The sequence below is a fragment of the Heliangelus exortis genome, chromosome 21 (assembly GCF_036169615.1).
Source record: "Heliangelus exortis chromosome 21, bHelExo1.hap1, whole genome shotgun sequence".
In the NCBI taxonomy this organism is placed as follows: Eukaryota; Metazoa; Chordata; class Aves; order Apodiformes; family Trochilidae; genus Heliangelus; species Heliangelus exortis.
This window is the reverse complement of record NC_092442.1, coordinates 7,666,212-7,685,795: the sequence shown is the minus strand read 5'-3', so window position 1 is coordinate 7,685,795 and position 19,584 is coordinate 7,666,212. Positions and strand designations below refer to the sequence as shown.

Sequence of the window (19,584 nt, the reverse complement as noted above, 5' to 3'; positions counted from 1 at the left end):
GAACTAGCAGAGAAACAAAACACAGAACAGCAATTACTGTGATACAATCCATGACCCGGAATGAACTAGGTCAAAAGTCTCTTTTCCTTTTCAAGCAAAGCAGCTTTAAACAATCACTGCAAATTAACATACCTTTAAGATTTTTATTTCTTTTCCAAGTAGGATTTGTGACTTTGACAAGTTCTTTTTGTTAATACTCTTTATGGCTACTTCCCAATCAGTTTTCTGGAAACAAATGAAAAAGTATTGTCAGTTTTCAAATTTTTTTTAACTTTACCCACCAGCCAGTAAAGCAGTGGAGAAAAAACTGCAAGATCACCCCTACTCTACCCACCAGTGATTACTCCATCACATGACATCATCAAGAACTATTTCATTCCACAATAGCTTAGACAGCTATTAAAATCCAGTTGCAGCTGCAGTGCTTTTAAGGGATTCAAAAGCATTAAGAGAAAAAAAAATAGTAATCATCTCCCATTTATTTTTTGGTAATGGTGCTATGTATTTGCATTTTAGTCCTCTCTCAATGATGGAGTTACTTCTACTCTCCTTTAAGGACTTCCCATTTTCAGCCTTATGCTCTACAGCTGAAAACTGCACAAGCAAACATCTGTTTATTTTAAGTAAACGTATATGCTGTCTATTTATATATAATCTAAAAATAAACTGCCTATTTGTAAGGTGGAAGCATCTCCATTGCCCTTTAAAGTTTGTGTCTTCCTTTCTCCCATTCTTTTTTCTATTTTAACCCCCACATCACTGCACAGTGCCTCTCCCAAGCTGTGAGTTCTGACCCAGTGCTCCAAAATGATAAATCTGAAGAGCTGTTTTCTGGAAAGCAGAGCACTTCAGACACCAACACCAGAATAAACTCTCACGGTACCAAGAAACCATAACGTCAGGAATGAATATCCTGCAAGCCACGCCAGGAAACCAGACACCTCAGAATTTAAGAAATCTTCAGCCAATCCCAAAGGAGACAATTTTCCATTAGATCCCTCGTTATCCAGCGAGATAAACATGACCCTCCCAACAAACAAAGGGCTCAGCCTCTCATACAGCTGCAACTCTCCTCTCGCCGTTATGTTAGGGAGCTACCAAACAGCAGGGAGGTAGGAGTGCAGATAGGCTGCTGGGGTGTAGTGTTTGGTTTTAAAAAGGAAAAAAAAAAAAAAAATCAAGAGAAAAAAAAAAGGAAAAGACACTGGGTTTATGGAGGCCGGGAGCCGGCTGCTCGCCTCTCGGGCCGCCGGCGGGGCTGCCCCGGGCGCAGGCCCAGCCCCGGGCCCCGGCCCCTCAACCCACCCCGCACCTTTCCGTCTCTCCTTTCTCCTTCCTCAAGATCCAGATCACACGGAACTCGCCAGAGGACTGTCCCCACAACCCTGCACCCCAGCTGTCACCCCCCCACTGACCCTCCCGGGAGGGGTTCCCGAGGGCTGCAGCTCCGCCGAGCGACCCCGGCCCCTGCCCCCGGCCCGGGGTTGTGTAACCGGCCCGGCTCCGGTTGAAGCCCATCGGTGTTTACCTTGCGGTGGCGACCTTTGAAGACCACAGCAAAGGCTCCGTGTCCTATCAGGTCCTTCTTGCTGTACTCAAAGTCCCCCACCACCTCCATCATCCCCTCAGCGGGGCATGAAGCCCCGGGAAGGAAGGAGGGAGGGAAAACAAAGGGGTTCTTCCTCCAGCCGAGGCAGCTACAGCCGCCTCACGGTAACCGGCGGCGGGGTGGGAGCCTGCCCCTCTCTTGGCTGCCCCCGCCGCCGGGGGCAGCTCCTCTCATACCGCGGGGGCAGCCGCAGACCCCCGGGCCGGCGGGGCTGCTGCAGGGCGTCTCCGAGACAAGGGGCTCCGTCTGGCATGGGGAGGGCAAGGCGGGGAAGGGAGAGGAAGGGGGGGGGGAAAGATCTCAGGGGCCGGGGATGAGGGGATAGCGCGGCATCGGCGCCGGGACAAGGGGCCTTCTCAGCAGGGAAGGGGGCTCGGAGCCCTAACGCTGCCCGGCCCCATGGCCCCGCCACAGCGGGGGCTGCCGGCGCCGCGGTCCCTCTCAGGGACCGAGCCCCAGAGCATCCAGCAGGGTGGGGAGAGGTGCGGCCCGCAGTTCCAGGGGTGGCTCTCGCTGTCGCTGTCACCGGCGCCCCCGCTGCGAGAGAGAAGAAAACGAGCGAAGGTGCCGACGAGGAGGGGGGATTGAGGGGATTGTCTCTCAGGCCGCTGCCACCACCTCTTGGGGCTCCCACCGCTCCGCCCCGGCAAACCGCACCCGCCAGTCCCGGCTCCGACTGCCCGGACCTCCGCACCACCCCTAGCATTTTATAGGCCGCATCGCGCAGGCCCCAGCACTCGGCTACTTCCGCCGACGGCCAAAGAGTGCCTTACCCCGATTAACCCGGCGGGAGCGGCAGCCGCAGTGTCCCTCCGCGCCGTCTCCTCACCCTGGGCCGGACCCCTCCGCACCTCAGCCTCCCCTCAGCCTTCCCTCGATCCCCTCAACCTCCTCTCAATCCCCTCAGCCTTCCCTCGATCCCCTCAACCTCCAGCTTCCCCTCAACCTTCTGTCAACCTCCCCTCAATCCCCTGAGCTTCCCCTCAACTTCCCCTCAACCTCCACTCAATCCCCTCAATCTCCCCTCAGCCTCCCCGGGCTCTCCCCTCATCCCACCACTCAGCCTAAGCCCCCTCCAGCCCTCCCCGCCCCACCATGGCTCCTGTGGTCACCCTCCCCTCAGGGAGGACAGTGACCCAAGGCCTTGGGAATCAACCATTGTCCTCAGCCCAGAGCTGAGGCAGAGAGGCCAAAGTCACTCCCTCCCCTCCATGCCTGTCTCTGACTTCTTAACATTTTGCTTTTCTTGGCACCTGCCAGTGAGGACAAACCTGAGAGTCCACCAGAAGAGGAAGGAGAACAGAGGTGCCTCAGGAGCCAGCTGAGGGAGAGGCAGGGCAAGCACCGGGACAGCAGGCAGGTATTCCATCATCCTTCCCTGCCAGGGGGGTGATGCTGCTGACCCAGCACCTTCAGGGTCACACACTGTCCCATCCTCCATTAGCAAGCAAGACTTTTATGTCAAACCTAATACAAGGAACTTAAAGGAACGGAGAAGCAATGGAGGAAAAACCATGCAAAAGCCAAAGACACTCCAGTTTGCTTGCTCACTTTATAAGGAGAACATCTCTGTAATTTACACCCTTTGCCCCCCAGCACTTTAGATCAGCCTGGGGCTGTTTACAGCAACAAGTACAAGCATTAAAAAAAACAACCGAAAGAACCAGCCACCACACACCAGTCACATGCAGCCTTTGACCTTCACCTCCAGGTCTATGTAATTACAGTCCTCTGCTTTCCATTCCTGACTGCTGTTCTCCATCACGCCACCTCCACACCTCAGTTTGACCTGTGAGTGCCTCCACAGTATCCCCATCTGCCCCAGTCACCCTCAGCACCCTGGCACCCCAGCAACAGTGATTAACCACCCATTGAAGCTACAGTCAAGACAAGGTGCACATGGGGATCGTGTAGGGCAAAGCTCTGACTTCACATAGCTGTGCTGCACCTTCTCTCACATGATACCAGGTCTGCTTTTAGCTCTGCCAGATCAAAATAGAGACTGAGCAGGGGGTTATGCACTTGGTCCTCTCCTTGTTCACTTATCTGCCTTTGCTTTCTGGCACTCAAACCCAAGCATTATGGCAGCTGTGTGCCATGTCAAAAGCTCCACAGATGGTCTCCTCCACAGACAATGCACTTAGATTAAAAAAAATATTCAGCAAGAGACTCAGGGGAATATTGACAGCTTTATGAAGGCCATTTTAAGCTCTAGCCATTATATGGAGGCATCAGAGGAATAGTAAGCCATCTACTTTATGCCAAAGAGGTCCAAAGGGCTTTAAAACCACTCCAGACCAAACCTCTCTTCTATTTTCTGAAGATCTGAGCTCCCATCCATAATCTCTTCATGGCCCTAACCTGGCAAACACAACAGAGGAGGCAAAGCTGACCAAGTAATTTCAGCTGCTCAACACTCCCACGGAAGGACTGAGTGAGATTCCAAGTTAACCATAAATTAAGGTGCTGATAGTAACACACTTTCTAGTATGCATTCATGGTGCCCCTTTCAAACCAGGAAAAAGCCCTTAAGTCTCAATGTCTTAAAATATTCTGATTCAGGAAATAATTGCCCCAAGAACTGTCTGCTTATTGCCATCTGCTGGTCCTCACATCAGCCTGTATCCTCACCCCAAAGTCAATGCCACAAACTGCATTTTGGGGAAGCTAAAAAAAATATAGTAAAAAAAATTTTTTTTAAAAAAGAGTATATATAAATAATTCAGAAATAATGTTTCTTTTTAAACAAAGCCACTTCAGGAATTTCTAAGCCATCCACTCTGCATTCCACTTCAAAACCCAGACATATTTTGCTTCAGTAGCAGCACATCTGATGTCCTTTTGTCCTCGTAACGGTGCTGAAGCCCTCAAGCAGGTTTGTTTCAGCACAGCAAGGACAAATCAGCCAGGAGTGGCAGGGAGGTTTGACCAGAATCACTAAACATGCTGCTGCTGTTGCACTGGGATTCTGATGGGATCTGAAGGGCTGAGGACTAAAAAACCACTCAAGGAAGGGCTGTGGGATTTGCATGCAGGTCACTCATTTGAGCTGGGTCTTTGATCACTGCCTGGGAAAGTTTCTAGATGTCAATATTCCCAGCACTGGGGGTCTAAAATAAACCTACTAACAGACATCACCTTCATTTGCTTTTGCTGAAAGAGGTCAGAGACTGAGCAGACTGAATTCCCCTGCCTTTCCCAAAGGGATTCTCACTACTGGAGATGCTGGGAGAGGATGCATGATTATCCTGCAGGGCTTTGTGCTTCTCCTCCAAGGAATACACACAAATATTCACCATTTAGCATGGGCAGGCAGCAGGAGCCCTACAGCACTCAGAGGGATGCACCACTCACTTCTGCCAAGCCACGCAGCAGGACAGTCACACACCCAGTGTGCTCAAAAAGCATGGGCAGGCAGTGTGGTCCTTCAGAAGCACAGAGTGCTGTGGGATGAGTTTATTTTTAACATGGTACAAGAGCTACAGCCCACTGACAGAGACCACCAGTGAACCTGAACTCAGCAAGGACCACCAATTTAGTGTCAAGAGTGAAGAAAACACAGAATAGCAACACTGGAGATGGGTTTGTGGCTCTCTCCCAGCTGTACTAGATTGGCTCAGCCAAATTAAGTCTCTCAGATGTGGGCCAGGACTCATGATTACAGGAGCAACAGATCTAGGAAGGAATTAGCACCTTCCAGGTTACTTGTCTGAGCACACTGAAGTACACTTTCACCTGGCAGTAGTTCCCCACAATACAGACATCACTGTTCTGAATTTCCCTACCCACCTTTCATCCTGAAATCCAGTAATGATTTCTGCAATAAGACCTTTTCTGCCACATCACCAAAATGCAGCTCTTTCTGAGGTAAAAACAACACCTGAACGGTGCCTGGGTTGACCCAAAGAAGAGCAGAGAGAAAACTGCTTTTCCTCTTTTCCATGCGGAACAATGAATGAAGATTGTTTTCTTTCTGTTAATCAGATTTTTCTTGTATCTCTCCCCAGGCTATAAACATGCCCACAGAAGTTAATTACTGATCTGGGAAAACAATCAAGAGAGCAGCTGATCTGAGCCAAACACAAACATGTGGCTCCAAGGACCCAAGACATGGAGAGCACAATGTACACACCACTTGGCCATCCCTCCCCCAGCATGGATGAGCAGAACACAGCCCTGAGAACAATTTTCAGGAGGATGCTTAAGCCCCACTTACCTAAATTTACCCCCAAAGGCAGAAATCTTGCATCCTTTGGCTCATTTTAGAACTATCCCAGACAATCCACTCCACTGCAGATGTTCTTACCATTTGCTCCTCTCCTTCCATCATACTCAGGAACTTTAGGACAGGTAAGCTTTTCTCAGAGGACCAGCATGCTTCCCAGTCCTTACCATCACTGTCCTCCCATTGAGGATTTGTAACATAATTAATGATGGCATCAGCTGAGCTAGCACAGCTTTTAAGAGAAAGTGCCAGAGGGATCCATGGGACAGAGAGTTTCTGGATATGCTTACAATTATTCTTATATTACCAGTGAAAAATAATGGTGTATCTTATGGTAGCTTAACCAGTAACTCGGGAGAAACTGAACTGAAAACCAGCAGCAGATACTGAGATTCCCATCACACAGCATTGGAAAAGTTGAGGTGTTTCAAAAGGTTTCCTGTAGGCCTAGTGATGTGATTTTTCCCAGAAAAGAAATCAGAAAGCTCCAGCCTACCTTCTAGATTTGTCCTTTTAACAAAAAGTTACATCTTCCCCATTAATCAGAGCACTGAGCCAAATCAGCATCTGCAATCCCAAAAATTAGCTCATTAAAGCTCACATCACCACTGCCAGGGGAAGGGGGGAGGGACACCGTGCTCTTGCTTCACCTCCTGCCAAAGAGGAGCCACCTCCACAGTGAAGGGTACAGCTCTGCCCCCGTGCAGGAGACTGCAGAGCAAGGCCCTGGGAGATGCTGCATTCAAATAAAACTGGGAGGAGTGTTACAGGACTGCTTAGGAATACAGCTGGAATGGGGCCAGCACTTAGTATGCATGAAGGCTGGGACTGTATGAATGATAAAAATAGTAGCAGCTGCCTAGATAGGGAAATATGATTGGGTCTGTGTGCAAACCCATCACATAGCATGGTTGAAAGTCTACCCGCTGTCATGTCAAAGAAAGATTAAGGCCTAGATAGTTTATTTTGGTGTAAACTTAGTTCCAAGGTCATCATCTTGAAGAGGTGACACTCTGCTTTGGAAAACATGTCTGGAAGGTGGGTATTAACCAGGCTCTGTTCAGTGCCTAGTAGCACAGAAGCAGTCTGAAGGGTTGGTAGGAGCTATCCCAGGTTAGGAACACAACCATTCCAAACTCTGGTTTGGAATTCAGTGGACAAGGAAGTGGTCCTTAGCTACACACACACTGCCAAGCCAGTCCCTGCTGGCAGGATCACTTCCCCCAGCTCTGATACATCCCCACTCCACACAAAACACACCATGAATTAACAGGGCATGGTGTCCCCGTGCAGCACTTTGGGAGAGGAGGCAGAGGACGAGGCTTCTTGCCTCAAAAAGAGCCACACACTATACAGAAGCTGCCACTTTCAGCAAGTCAAACCTGGGGACAGAGAGCTGACCTCCTGAGGGTGTTTCCTTTAGCATGCTTGCAAAATGGGCAACTGTCTCTGCTGTTACCAGAGATCTGTCAGCTGCACGTGTGCTCCTCTCCTTCCCAAGGACACAGGCAGTCTGGGGAGACAGAATTATCAGCTATGGTTTTAAATCATCCTGTCCCACAGCATTTACCTTAGCAAATTTAAAAAAGTTTTCTTTATACAGATGGACACGACTTGGCCTTCAGTGTCAGCAGGAACCAGCTGGAGGAAGCACGTTAATGAAAGAGCAGGTACAGGATATTGAGTTCTTTCCAAAAGATTCCATGAAGATAGAGGGTGCTGACTTGGATGGCAGAAAGAGGCACTAACAACAGGAACTGCAATTTGTGTTTTCAGTCACATTAATATGAAATCATAAAGATTTAACCCTTTCTTCCAGTCTTTTGCTCACCTGAACACTTGCAGGCAAGCAAATTGCCATCACTGCACCATTCCCTCTTTACTTCTCCCCACAGCTTCTACCAGCAGGAATAAACTCCTAAATGCATCTTCTGCAGCTGGGAAGCACCTGACACCCAAACTCCTGTACAGAGTTGTAGTAATCACTGAGCAGTTTTGGCCTTCATGCTAATTTGATGCAACTAAATCTGATGTAATTTCTACTCATTAATAACAGCATTTTGATTTCCACTGTTTCATAAGCAACCTGGAAATAAAACACTAAATCCAGGTCTGTTCACCTCATGATTGCTGAAGGCCAGAACTGACATACCAAAAGGCTCATCAGCAATCTTGCAAATATAAAATTGACAAGAGTGAATCCTCTCACCCACTGGGCAAGTAACTGCACTTGAGAAATTTCAGAAGGAGCCAACTCTGTGCAATGGAAGTGTTGCCATTTACCATGAGAGCCTCAGCCCCCCTGTGAGCACGTAACCAGGGCAAGGGACACCACTCAAAATGCCTGTTCCATTCTTCCCTTCCCCACCTCTTCCTTCCTTCTTTTCCTGCAAGCCAGCAGTAGCAGGGAAACAGGTGCTCTCTCCCCTGTTCAGAGGTACAAGTGCCTCATTTCCCACGTTCCAAGAACCATTGAGATCTGAAAACTCATCACAGCTCTTGCAGGGATTTGAGGTCCATGCCTGTTGCACCCTGAACAGATGAGTGGATGAGTTCTCTGCTGTGGATGTGGAGGATCACTAACAGATAATGCTCAGCACAGCCCACAGGGAAATCAGCTGAGTGGAAAGGCAAAACCTTACTGGAATAAGGAGAAGCCCTGAGACCTTATTCTCAGCACATCTTTGTCCCAGGCATGCAGCCGAGCACAGTTCTGCAATGTAATGATGTGCTGGAATTTCCCCTTCCTCTCTCCCTCTCTGAAGGCCACACAAGGACAACCCCTTCTGTTCCCACTGCAGACCTCTTCCTTGCAGGATTCTTCAAACAACAAGAAAGGGCACGAGCTGCTGCCACCCTTCACTCGTCCCTCTCATAGCAGCAGCCTACTGTAAGGCTGAAGTGTCAATAAAAAGCCAGCTGAGATGGAGGCAGATGAGCTATCTCTCCTGTAATGGTCAGAAGAAATCACCCTGCAAATCACAGCTCTTAGTAAGAACTAGAATTAAAATTTCCTTAAATAAATATAAGGAAAGAGTCCATGAGCAGCCAACAGGAACAAGGAGTCACGCTCAGGTCAGCCTCTGTTGTCCATCACCCAGGTAGATCCCACCGAGGACAGACCAGCTCAGGACAGGACCAGCAGCTTCCTGGGGCTGCTCCTATCGACGCCATCTGCAAAGGGAAAGAGCTGCTGTGTCCCTGTGATCTGGCACCAGCCCTGTCACACACAGCCCAGCAGCTATCACATGAGAACAGCACCAAGTGGGCCTGGAGACCAGGTTCCTTCATCAGCTGAGGTCAAATGGCAACCAGCTCACAGGAATTCATCTGTCTGCATAACTGGGAGATGAAGGAAGGTGAGAAAGGAAGGGTCTGACAGACTGGTGCAACTGTTCCTTCCCCTCTCCAGGAGCCAAACCATCCAAATGAAATTTCACCACTGACTGCTCAGCTGGAAGGACTCTGCTTTCTAGTCATCCCCCAGGGGACAGCAGCCATGTCTGCCCTGAGAGAGGTCAGGACTCCGGGCAGGTCTCCAGGCTGGAATTTAACCCAGCACCATGCTCTCTGTGAAGAGAGATCACACCCTGACCATGCAGGTGTCTGCACAGCTCTGAAGCACACATGGAGTGGCTGCAGCAACACCACACAGGAGGTTACTTACATCCTCAGGCACTTATCCTTCCCTCCGCTCGCCACCCTCTGCCCATCCGGGCTCCAATCCGTTGCATACACCTGGAAGCAGGGAAAGACCCAGTTATATCTGGGAGGAGGAGCCACCCCTGCCTCTCCAACACCTCAGCTGGACCAGACACCTCACCTCGTCTGCGTGGCCAGGGAGATCAATGGCCAGTTTCTTTGTCTTGGCATCCCAGACCTTCAGTGTGCTGTCACTGCTCCCACTCACCAGCAAGCGGCTGTCGGCTGACCAGGAGATCTGATAGACAGCTGAGACATGTCCTCTGAGAGATGTCAGGTACCTGGTGTGGAAGAGGCACAAAAAATGCTGTCAGAGGAGGAGGCAGCTGAGTTTGTTTCAAACCTGCTCTTGCCCTTCTCAACCTGTGAGCACGGTCATGGGATGCCAGCACACCCCAAGCCAACACACACAAGGTGGTCAATTGCTATACAGACTCCATGGGTAGTTCAGAATGTTTAAAATGCACCCCAGGATGGGCTCAGAGCCTTCTAGAGGAGAGCTCTTCATCTCAACTCCTCTGCCAAGAAATCCTTATCCAGCAGGCAACAATACAGCCTCACCACACAGATGTGTCCTCCTTCTCTAGCTGAGCAGCCTGGATCTAACAGGATTGTTAAAATTCCTGACATGAACACAAGCTCATCAGTATAAAGGCAAAACAAGGGAAGAACTGCTGCCCCAGAGAGCTCACCAGCACTCTAGCAGAAGGTTAAAAGCTGGACTACAGGAGCATCCAAACACCAAAAGTACCACTTGTAACTACGAGAATTTTCATTGTCCAGAACAAGCTGTTCTCTGGCACAGGAACCATTTAAACTGGGCATGCAACACACAACTTCAGGAGATGAGCTGAGTGGATCATCCCATCCCACCACAGCTGTGCTTGCCCTGGAGAACCCACCCTGCAGCAGGCAGCAAATGACACATGGGTGCAATGCTGTGGGTGGGTGACAGTGGCACTGCAGTCTGGCCAAGGACAGACCCCCCGACACAAGAGGAGGTGAAAAACAGACTTCCTGAGGGCAGAGAGACAGGCAGCAGAATTACTTGGCAAGAATTCAGGCTACAGTGATGCTGGACACACCAGGGAGTTGCTGACAATGACACCGAGGCCCATCTCTGCATAAACCTGTGCATTACACACAGACCCCATGTGAGCACCACAACAAACCAACTCACTTTCCTGTCCTACCATCCCAGAGCTTTATGGACTTGTCAAAGGAAGCACTGGCTATTATCCGAGTGTCTGGTGAGAAGAGGACTTGATTAATCAATGCCTGGTGGCCTGTCATTCTCTCCAGTGGCTTCTTGTCTTCTGCTGGTCTCCAAAGAAACAGCGTGAAGTCATCTGACCCTGAGACAAGTCTTTCTGCTTCCTGGCCCTGAGAAAGAGGTGAAAGAACCCAAGTGTCAGGCAAGTCAGGTGTGGGGAGCTCAGCAGCACACCAGTGCTGGGATCCACAGCCAACTGTGCAGCTACACTGCTTCCAGCAGTGCCAGAAAGCAGGGGCAAACAGGACTTACCCTGACTTGGTCATACCTCTGCTGTGCCTTTTCCTTCAGTTCTGCCACTGGGAGAGGGAAAAGGGAATGAAGAGAGATTTGCCACCCTCAGGAAAGGAAAGGAAACTTTACCACCCCGTGATGCCAACTCCAATCCTGGCTCTGTGGGTGCCCACCCACCTTCCCTTTGCCTAGGGCAGTACTGGGATCAAAAGCCCTTGAAAACAGAGTGAGTGTCCCACTCCCCTGACTGCAGGGGCAAGGAAGATCATGGCTGCTGCCATGACCAACGCCAGGCACCTGCTCCCAGCTCCCAAGATTGCTTTGGCATCAGAGCTCCCTCTCTCCCTCCTCCCCAGTCCCCACCCGTGGGTGCTGCACTCACAGGAGCCGCTCACATCCTGTGGGTTGATGGTGGCCTCAGCGGGCTCGAAGGCGCCGGTGCGCAGGACGTAGTCAGTGCTGAGGGCCATGGTGTTCACCCAGTGAGCGTGGCCCTGCAGGGTGCGGCACAGCACCCCCTGGAAAAAAAAACACTGCTGAGAGACGGAGGAGCAGGACAGAGCCAGACTGCACTCACCCTGCTGTGAGGACCAACCCAAACCTTTCCAAACCCTGGTGCCCAAGATGCAGGCTTAACAAGGAAGAAACGCTGCTGAGCTTCAGGGACCAGTTTCCCACAGGGCCTTTGCAAAGAACCAACCCCACAGTAGAGGCTGCTCCATCTTTGAGGCCCATTTTACACTTTCAGGAATGAAAACATCACACAACAGCTGCTGCTTCTAAATGGTGTCAAGCAAGAGGCTCTGACAGGTCAGGAGGATACAGCACCTGCTCTGCACCCCCATTTTCCAGGGCACAAGCTGTGCCAGGAAGAACAAAGCTACAACAAAGCATGTCCGACCTCCTTGGCCAGCAGCCCCAGGGCTGCCTGCCTCACTTACATCCTGGCTCCTCCAGACTTTGATGGTCCTGTCCTGGGAGGCAGAGTAGATCAAGCCATCACCCCCCCACTTCACACAGGTCACGGACTGCGTGTGGCTCGTGAGGATTTTGTCACACCTGCCCATCAGGGTGTCCCAGATGCGGATGCTGCCATCCTTGGAGGCACTCGCCAGGTAGCGGCACTCTGGGTTTCTGGGTAAAAAGATCATCAAATCCATTTGCACTGCACACACAGCTCCTCTTCTTCCCACACCTGCCCCAGAGGTCAATAAAAGACAACTTTGTCTTCTGGCTTAAAATCAAGAGAGGCCGGGCAGGGGCAGAGCTCTGACCTACGGAGAACAAGACCCCACAAGACCAGGGAGAGACAGACAAATGTTTCCCTCCAAACCAACTCCTGGGCTGCACGCTGGAGGCATCAATCCAGGGCAAGCCTGGCACCTGAGCCCTCAGCAATGACTGGGGAGCCAGCAGCCCTTCATCCTCTGCATGGCATCTTTATCACTTGACAGGGTTTTGACATCAGAGAAAGCAGCAGCCCCTGGCACCAGCAGCAGTGGGGAAGGGCACAGCCCCTACTGCTGCACAGGAACTGAGTGGGGATCACAGCTGGCTGGAGACAGAAGACAAACCCTGGCAGGGTTGTCTCCCTCCTATTTCCTCATCCTCCTTTAAAATCAGTTTCTGCTAATCCAGTTGTTTGCACATAGCTGGAGTTTCCTACTGGCAAATTCAATTTGCAGGGCTCTGCTTGGAAGGGGCTCTGTTCCACGTATTTTTTTTTTCTATAACATCTTGGACTATTGGCTGTCCCTCTCCACCAATCCCTCCCAGACAGAGCTTTAGCTGATGGAAGGGATAAGGGGATTGCACAGTTAATCATGATGAATAAACTGGACATCAGAAGCTACCAGGATGCAGGAGAGCAGAAGAGAGGTGCTCTGCAGAGCCTGTGCTCAGGCACCACATGGACAGGCCTCCCTGCTGGATAGCAAACGTTTGACCAGCACCAGGAAAATGCTGTTTTTTCCAGAGGCTGGCATGTCTTGTACACAGAAGAAGAGGAACAGCCTGGCAGTGACTCCCCCAGCACCCTCAAGTGACTATGAGCAGCAGCTGGGACTCCTGGCTCTGAGACAGATGCATTTTCCTCAGCCCACCCTGGGGGCTGCTCTGCTGCATGTCCCTCCCCCCCAACACACCACAAAGGGAGAAAGGCAAAGGGAGGAGCAGCATCCTGCAGGTCAGGCTGCTCTTTTCCATAGGAGTAAAGAGGAAGGGCTGGGCTCTCTCTTCACTTACATGTGGAGTGGTTCCCAGCACAGACACGTGATCCATTTGGAGTGGCCAGAGAGCACCCGGCCAATCTGACTGCCAGTGGATGGGTCCCAGAGAAATATCTGTCCAAGAGAGAAAGCAAGAGGGTCGTGTCAGGCCACACACATCATGTGAATCCCACGGACGTTTGGGCTCCATTTAGAAAGCAGAGATGTCCTTGGGGTGGTGTTTACATTGGCAGAAGCAGACAGCAGGATGGGAAGGGGGCAGGAGGGCTGGATGCCTTTCCAGCTCCCTGCAACAGCCAACTGACATCTCAAAGCATGATCTGATAGCCCTCCTCTCAGCCTAAAATGCTGCTGCTAAAAAAAAATATCTGCCTCAACTCAAAACCAAGTTCCCAAAAAGCCAGACTGAGCCTTCAACACCCTGTGCCAGAGAGCCAGTGAATGTTTGCAGAGCTTGGTGAAAACCAGAGCGGGCAAAATGCTGATTATCACTGAGTTCTGTGGGTAGGACACAAGCTGGTTTTCTCTTCCTTCTCTACATAAATGTTCCTCCAAAGACCCAAGGCATTAGTCACCCCATACTTAAGAACTAGGGAGAAACAGGAATAGGAGGATAACTGACTCCCTGGGTTAGACCAGAAGCAGAATAGCACCAAATCAGGCAGGGCCACCCTGTTTCCTTGGGGCTGCTCTCAAGGCAGCTCAACAGAGCACAGGACAGCAGCACTCAGCAGCTCTGTGGCCACTCTTGCTGCTCCCCAACACCTCGAAGGTCAGAGTGAACAACCACCCCTCTGCAGGTTACTGACTCACTTTTAACTGCCCACAAGTGCTCCTGCTTCCCCAGGAGCTTCCACGTGCACCCTAGGAGCACACATTCTGCCCCACAGCCAGGGCAGGGCCCTCCCCCTGCATCTCTGCAAAAGGAAATTTGGCTGAGTCTGAGGAAGAGCACTGCAGAACTGCACGGCTGGGTCATGCAAGCAGCAGCCCTGGCTTGGCCAAGTGTCACCTTCCCTGCTCCAGACACCTCTGTCATGAGGGAGCTGTCTGCCAAGGATCATGTCCAAAGCCAGGACTCTTTCCAGCACAGAGGGAAAGCAGGGCTCAGTGGTGAGAGGCCTACAAAGGTGTCAAAGCTGGAGCCCTGCCCAGCGGAATTCAGAAATGTGACTCAACTACTGCGATGCATCCACGTGTAAGGAACTTCCAGAGAAGAGGAATCCTGCTTGAAACGGCTTGGATACACCCCTCACATCCCAGAAAAACACAAGTCTTCACCCCTATTCCCCCTCAGCCCCTTTAGCAGGTTTCATTTCAGTTCAAAGCCATCCTGCAGAGGGTCTCCACACCCCCCAGGCCCCTTCCAAAGGGCAGCTGTTTGGGGACCTGTCCCCACGCCGAGGGAGCAGGGAGCCCATACCTGACTGTTCCTGCAGCCCATACCTGGCTGTTCCTGCAGCCCATACCTGGCTGTTCCTGCAGCCCATACCTGGCTGTTCCTGCAGCCCATACCTGACTGTTCCTGGAGCCCATACCTGACTGTTCCTGGAGCCCATACCTGACTGTTCCTGGAGCCCATACCTGACTGTTCCTGCAGCCCATACCTGGCTGTTCCTGCAGCCCATACCTGGCTGTTCTTGCAGCCCATACCTGGCTGTTCTTGCAGCCCATACCTGGCTGTTCTTGCAGCCCGAGGCCAGCTTCCTGCCGTCAGGTGACCAGGAGATGCTGAGCACCCAGTGCCGGTGACCTGGGACAGAGAGCATGAGAGGGTGTGAGAGCAGAGCTGGCACTGTCCCCAGTGTCACAAGCGGGTGTGAGAGCAGAGCTGGCACTGTCCCCAGTGTCACAAGCGGGTGTGAGAGCAGAGCTGGGGCTGTCCCCAGTGTCCCAGCACGTGGCTGCTCCAAGGTGGGACCAGAGGAGGGGAGAACCCTTCCATGTTCCTCTGTTTCATTAACCAAGAAGAGGGACCCCTCCCTGAGCCATGGTCACACCTACACAGCTCAGGCAGCACCCAGGCTCTGCTCTGTTTGTCCCCCTAGAATAGACAGGGGGTTCCTGAGGGAGGGGCTCAGGATTGGCCCTCTCAGGACACCCCACGCCCACCTTTGGCCGTGAACTGCGGCGTCTCCGTGCTGAGGTCCCAGAAGCGCACGGTGGTGTCTCCAGAGCCGCTCGCCAGGTACCTGGGAGGAAGAATTCACCTCAGTGCTGCGACCTCAGAGAGGAACAACAGCAACTGCTGCTTCCTCCCGAGCCCCCCACCCACAGCCAGACCCTCGTACTTTCCCGTGGGGCTGAAGGCAACGGAGATGACGGCCTCCGTGTGCCCCTCCAGGGAGCTGGTGCAGCGGGTGACTGCCCGCACCCTGAACACCGCCTGCGGCTGGTAGATGATGTCCAGGACCTTCTCTGTCTCCACTGTCAGCCCTGCCAGGGTCTTCTCCAGCGACGCCACGATCTCGGCATCGTGGACGAAGAACGCGAGAGGCACCGGCTCATCCTGGAGAGAAAATGCAGGAGCCATAGCGAGGTGCAGTCCCGGGTGGGCAAGGCAGGGGGGCTGGGGGAGGGTCTCACCTTCTCCAGGAGCGCGTTGCAGACCAGCTGCAGCTTGTCCGGGGTGATGGTGACCGGGACATCGAACGGGGAGCCCAGGGACACCCCCGCCTCGTCCCGGAACTGGATCAGGAGCCGCTGCACGTCCTCGTCCGGCGACATGTCCTGCGGGACAGAGGGCTCAAGGGCGGGAAACCTCCCCGGGGGAGCGGGGACCCCACCGGGGCAGCGGGCACAGCCCCCCAGCCCCCACCCGGGAGAAGGACCGGGCGTGGACCCCAGGGAGGGGAGAAGGAGAGGGATCACCCTACAGGGCCCGCACTGCCGGAGGAGCCCTACAGGGGAACCCGGCGGGGTCAGGAGCCCCCGGGTCACCCCAAGCCCCCCACCCCTCCGGTGCTCGCCCCCGACCCCCGCTCACCGCCGCCATGTGCCCCGCGCCCCACGTGTGCCGGAAGCGGCGGCGGGCGGGGGGCTCGGTGCTGCTGCCCCCTGGCGGGCGGCGGTGGCGGCAGCGGGGCCGCGGGTTCGAGGCTGCGGTGGGGGCCTCCTCCCCGCCCCTCCTGGTGAGTTCCCGGTGGATTTTTAAAATAAAAGGAGTAAAATCAGGAAAAATTACCCAAATGCTTCCCCGTTGCAGGGTGCATACACCCACTGGGGTAAAGGAGCAAAGGGCTGGGCTGCAGTCAGATGTGGTTTATTAACCACATAAACCACGGCCCTTTGGGCTGGGCTGGCAGATCCTATACCAAGAGAGACTCCAATCTGCCACACAAACACTTGATGCAGAAAATCAGCATCACCCATCCCATCCAGCGAAAACCAGTAGCAACCATGGTGAGCATCAATCACTGGTAACCCCAGAGATCAGCACTCATTAAATCTAAACAAAGTTTACAGAGAGCTGAAACTTGTAGGTGGGTCAGAATGCACAATCAAGCCTTGCTTTACCCTCTGGCCATCATTCAGGCAAAGCAGCTTTGAGAATTTACCCAAACAGGTGCTTGGTCTTTCCCCAGTGGTCCCCACTGCCACTTCCCCTTCAAGAGGAGGGGGATGCCCCAGGAATGAGGTGCAGCACAGAGCAGGGATTTCTCCCTTCTTTTTTGATGGATGTTATTCTTCTGTTTCCAGGAGCACTACAGGTGTCAAGATGAGCAGAGCCTCTCATACCCAGCCCATCCACCCTGGGCAGCACAGCACCTGAAGAAAACACAGTCCTGAGTGATATTTATACCCAAACCTGTGGCCTGAACACACTCAGCTGATTGGTTTGGATCCTGCCACGATGGAAAACCAAGTAAGTGTTGGATGCAGAGAGTGAAGGTTGAGCTTTCCTGCACAGGAGGATCCATGTGTGACTGTAGTTAGTTCAACATCAGGCTACAGGACCAAACCCTGTCCCTTCTGCTTCCCAGCCCAACCTCTGACATGTCCTGGGATTAAAACACCTTCTTATTTAGTATTTAGCTGGAAATACTTTCACCACAGTCATTACCACCACCCATTAAATAATAATAAAAAATGCATGCAAGGTACCAAGGACAAACTCTTTAGGGTTTGTTTTTTATAAACCCTTAAGGCTCATATTTTTTTTAAAAATAACCATGTAAACTCAAATCCCATCAAAACAGAAAATTGACACAAATTTTAATATTTATATATTTTAAATCAAAACACAATTAAATATAGTATGTTTTAAGTACATGAATACTTGGGCATGAGAGAAATAAGAGGTGGTACATAGTACCAAAAACCTATACACAGCCTTTTTTGCAGACAATACAGTGTGTCTATACAATCGAATATTGCAACAGAGTAACACTTGTTAGTCAATCAAGATATTCTGAACATTGGAGATGATTTGAGTTCTTTGCAAAGTGATTTTTTTTTTTTTTTTTGCACAAGTTTGAGGAAAAAAAAAAGGCAATCATAGGATTAAATTAAAAAAACTCAAAATGTGAGTGTTGCGTACTAGAAATGCAGCGATGAGATAACAGTGACACACTGAGTACTTCTGATATCCTGCAAAGTCAAGTCACTGGAAGAAAAGAAAAAATAGATGTGCTGTGTAACACGGTGGCTTTTTTACTTAAACTAAGGGGTTTGCAAGTTGCAAGTGTTGACAACATCAGGGAAAAGGCCAGAGGTAATAAAAAGTTATTTTTCTTTGTAAACCAAACATCTGGAATTAGATACTATGTTGGTTGGAGGACAACAAGCTATGGAGAATGGCAGCCATTACTTTTTTCCTTGCTCATGGGATGGAAAAGAAACAAATGGAGCAGTCTGGAGGTACAGTCTCCTCACAGGTGGGCTGGACTGGGAGCTGGGGGAGGCACCAGTGCAGGATCTGCTTCCCAGTCTGCTCTGGGCTGGAAGCAGGGTTGGGCACACAGATGTAAAAGCTCAACAGGAAGAGTTACACTGTCCAGGCTTTGCTCCTGATCATTCTACACTGCCTTCAAAATTAATGTAGTTATGAAGTAAAATATGTTTATCTTACAGTTGAATATGCATCTATTTCAAGTAAGGAAAAATAAAACTTAGAACTTCTGAAGGTCATCTACTGCCAATAAATTCACCATTTCACATTCACTTCCCTGTGGCCAACACGAGGGACACAGCCTGGGGGCCGTTCCAACAACATCTTTAAAAATTACAAGTAGAACTACAAACTACAGCAAAACCTTCTCCTCTTTGTTGTGGCTTGTGTCCCATTCCAGATATTTTTGCTTAAAAGTCTTTTTGAGACAGGGTTGAGTATCTGTGAAGCTGATCAGTTTCTCAGTGACACATTTATCTTCATCTCTTTAAAAACCATCATTCTCATGAATGCCACATACAACAGGAAAAAGAGTTTCTTCTTCACACTCTACAGTGGAGGTGCAGGATTGCTTCTTTTTAATTCTTTCTTAGAAATGAGGGAGATTTCAGCTGCTGGAGTAACAGTGCTTTGTTTTTATTGGCTGTGTTAAAGGATCCACCAAGAGGGAAAGTTCACTCGTTCCTGAAGCGGAAAACCAGATTTCCTGCTCTGGTGTTTCTAAAATCATAGCTGGAAAAGGAAAACCAGGGTTGGAGTTAATTTTACTCTAAAACACGCAGGGCAACCACTCAATTGAAAGACATTTTGTGTTTAAAAATGATGAAGCCAGGTATGCTTAAGAGTTTGGGAGAGAAAAAAAAAAAATGTAATCCCATGACACACTCAACCTTCCAATGACTGTAACCAAACTTCCTTAATTGAACCCAGAGCATCTGCAGCCACTTGATATTTCTAAATACTGTGCTGAGAGACCTTTTCATCAAGCCAGGCTGGAATTATATCATTTACAGCCAAGCTATTAAATGAAATCATTATACAAGTCATTTGAATGTAACTGCTCCATTAAAAAGAAAACAGTCATATTGCAAAACTAGGGATCTAATGCTTGGGTCTAATAACTGGGCTCTGGCACATGTTTACTTTCAAAAATTGAAAATAATGCAAGTTAATTCTTGAAAAAGTCAGATGCCTGGAAGGCAAAACACCAGATATTAAACTTGGTAAAGTGCTTCTGTCATTAAAACTAACCCTTGCATCAGAACTGTGGGTTTTTTTAACCAGAGAACATGCATTTGTACAACAACAAAGTCACAGGACAACAACACACAATGCTAAGCCAGCAGCCCATGGGCAGGGCTACAGGGTCTTTTTTTGAGATGCAGACACAGCACTCTGTAAATCAGTGCCCCAACAAGGCAA

At 50.7% G+C, this 19,584-nt stretch overlaps 3 protein-coding genes and 1 long non-coding RNA gene across 8 annotated transcripts in view; 1 reads left to right on the top strand and 3 right to left on the bottom strand.

Annotated features, from left to right (window-relative positions):
* ULK2 (unc-51 like autophagy activating kinase 2) overlaps positions 1 to 2,292 on the bottom strand; it is a 38,819-nt gene extending 36,527 nt beyond the window's left edge. Inside the window, exons 1-2 of the mRNA XM_071765071.1 lie at positions 1,529 to 2,292; positions 133 to 225 (exon numbers count right to left, since the gene is read on the bottom strand). Of these exons, the coding sequence (XP_071621172.1) occupies positions 133 to 225; positions 1,529 to 1,621 (186 nt within the window). The 5' untranslated portion in view covers positions 1,622 to 2,292. The remainder of the gene's footprint in view (positions 1 to 132; positions 226 to 1,528) is intronic.
* A 5,300-nt stretch (positions 2,293 to 7,592) lies between these two features.
* NLE1 (notchless homolog 1) lies at positions 7,593 to 16,380 on the bottom strand. 3 transcript variants are annotated; one of them, XM_071765180.1, is made up of 13 exons: positions 16,258 to 16,380; positions 15,858 to 16,001; positions 15,563 to 15,780; positions 15,384 to 15,463; positions 14,948 to 15,024; positions 13,288 to 13,385; positions 11,985 to 12,177; positions 11,426 to 11,561; positions 11,062 to 11,108; positions 10,717 to 10,919; positions 9,658 to 9,817; positions 9,502 to 9,572; positions 7,593 to 9,008 (listed from the first exon to the last, which is right to left on the bottom strand). In XM_071765180.1, the coding sequence occupies exons 1-13, from the start codon at positions 16,264 to 16,266 to the stop codon at positions 8,996 to 8,998; spliced, it is 1,449 nt and encodes a 482-aa protein (XP_071621281.1). In that variant the 5' UTR covers positions 16,267 to 16,380; the 3' UTR covers positions 7,593 to 8,995. The 3 variants fall into 3 exon arrangements, with proteins under 3 accessions (XP_071621281.1, XP_071621282.1, XP_071621283.1); XM_071765181.1 differs by lacking the exon at positions 16,258 to 16,380 and adding an exon at positions 16,090 to 16,207; XM_071765182.1 differs by lacking the exons at positions 14,948 to 15,024; positions 15,384 to 15,463; positions 15,563 to 15,780; positions 15,858 to 16,001; positions 16,258 to 16,380 and adding an exon at positions 14,902 to 14,914.
* LOC139806061 (uncharacterized) overlaps positions 15,678 to 19,584 on the top strand; it is a 21,026-nt gene continuing 17,119 nt past the window's right edge. For both annotated transcript variants that reach the window (XR_011730092.1, XR_011730093.1), the window contains exons 1-2: positions 15,678 to 15,810; positions 16,971 to 17,136. This is a non-coding gene — a long non-coding RNA (uncharacterized lncRNA). The remainder of the gene's footprint in view (positions 15,811 to 16,970; positions 17,137 to 19,584) is intronic.
* AKAP10 (A-kinase anchoring protein 10) overlaps positions 17,457 to 19,584 on the bottom strand; it is a 20,045-nt gene continuing 17,917 nt past the window's right edge. For both annotated transcript variants that reach the window (XM_071765178.1, XM_071765179.1), the window contains exon 15: positions 17,457 to 18,894. In XM_071765178.1, the coding sequence (XP_071621279.1) occupies positions 18,889 to 18,894 (6 nt within the window). In that variant the 3' untranslated portion in view covers positions 17,457 to 18,888. The remainder of the gene's footprint in view (positions 18,895 to 19,584) is intronic.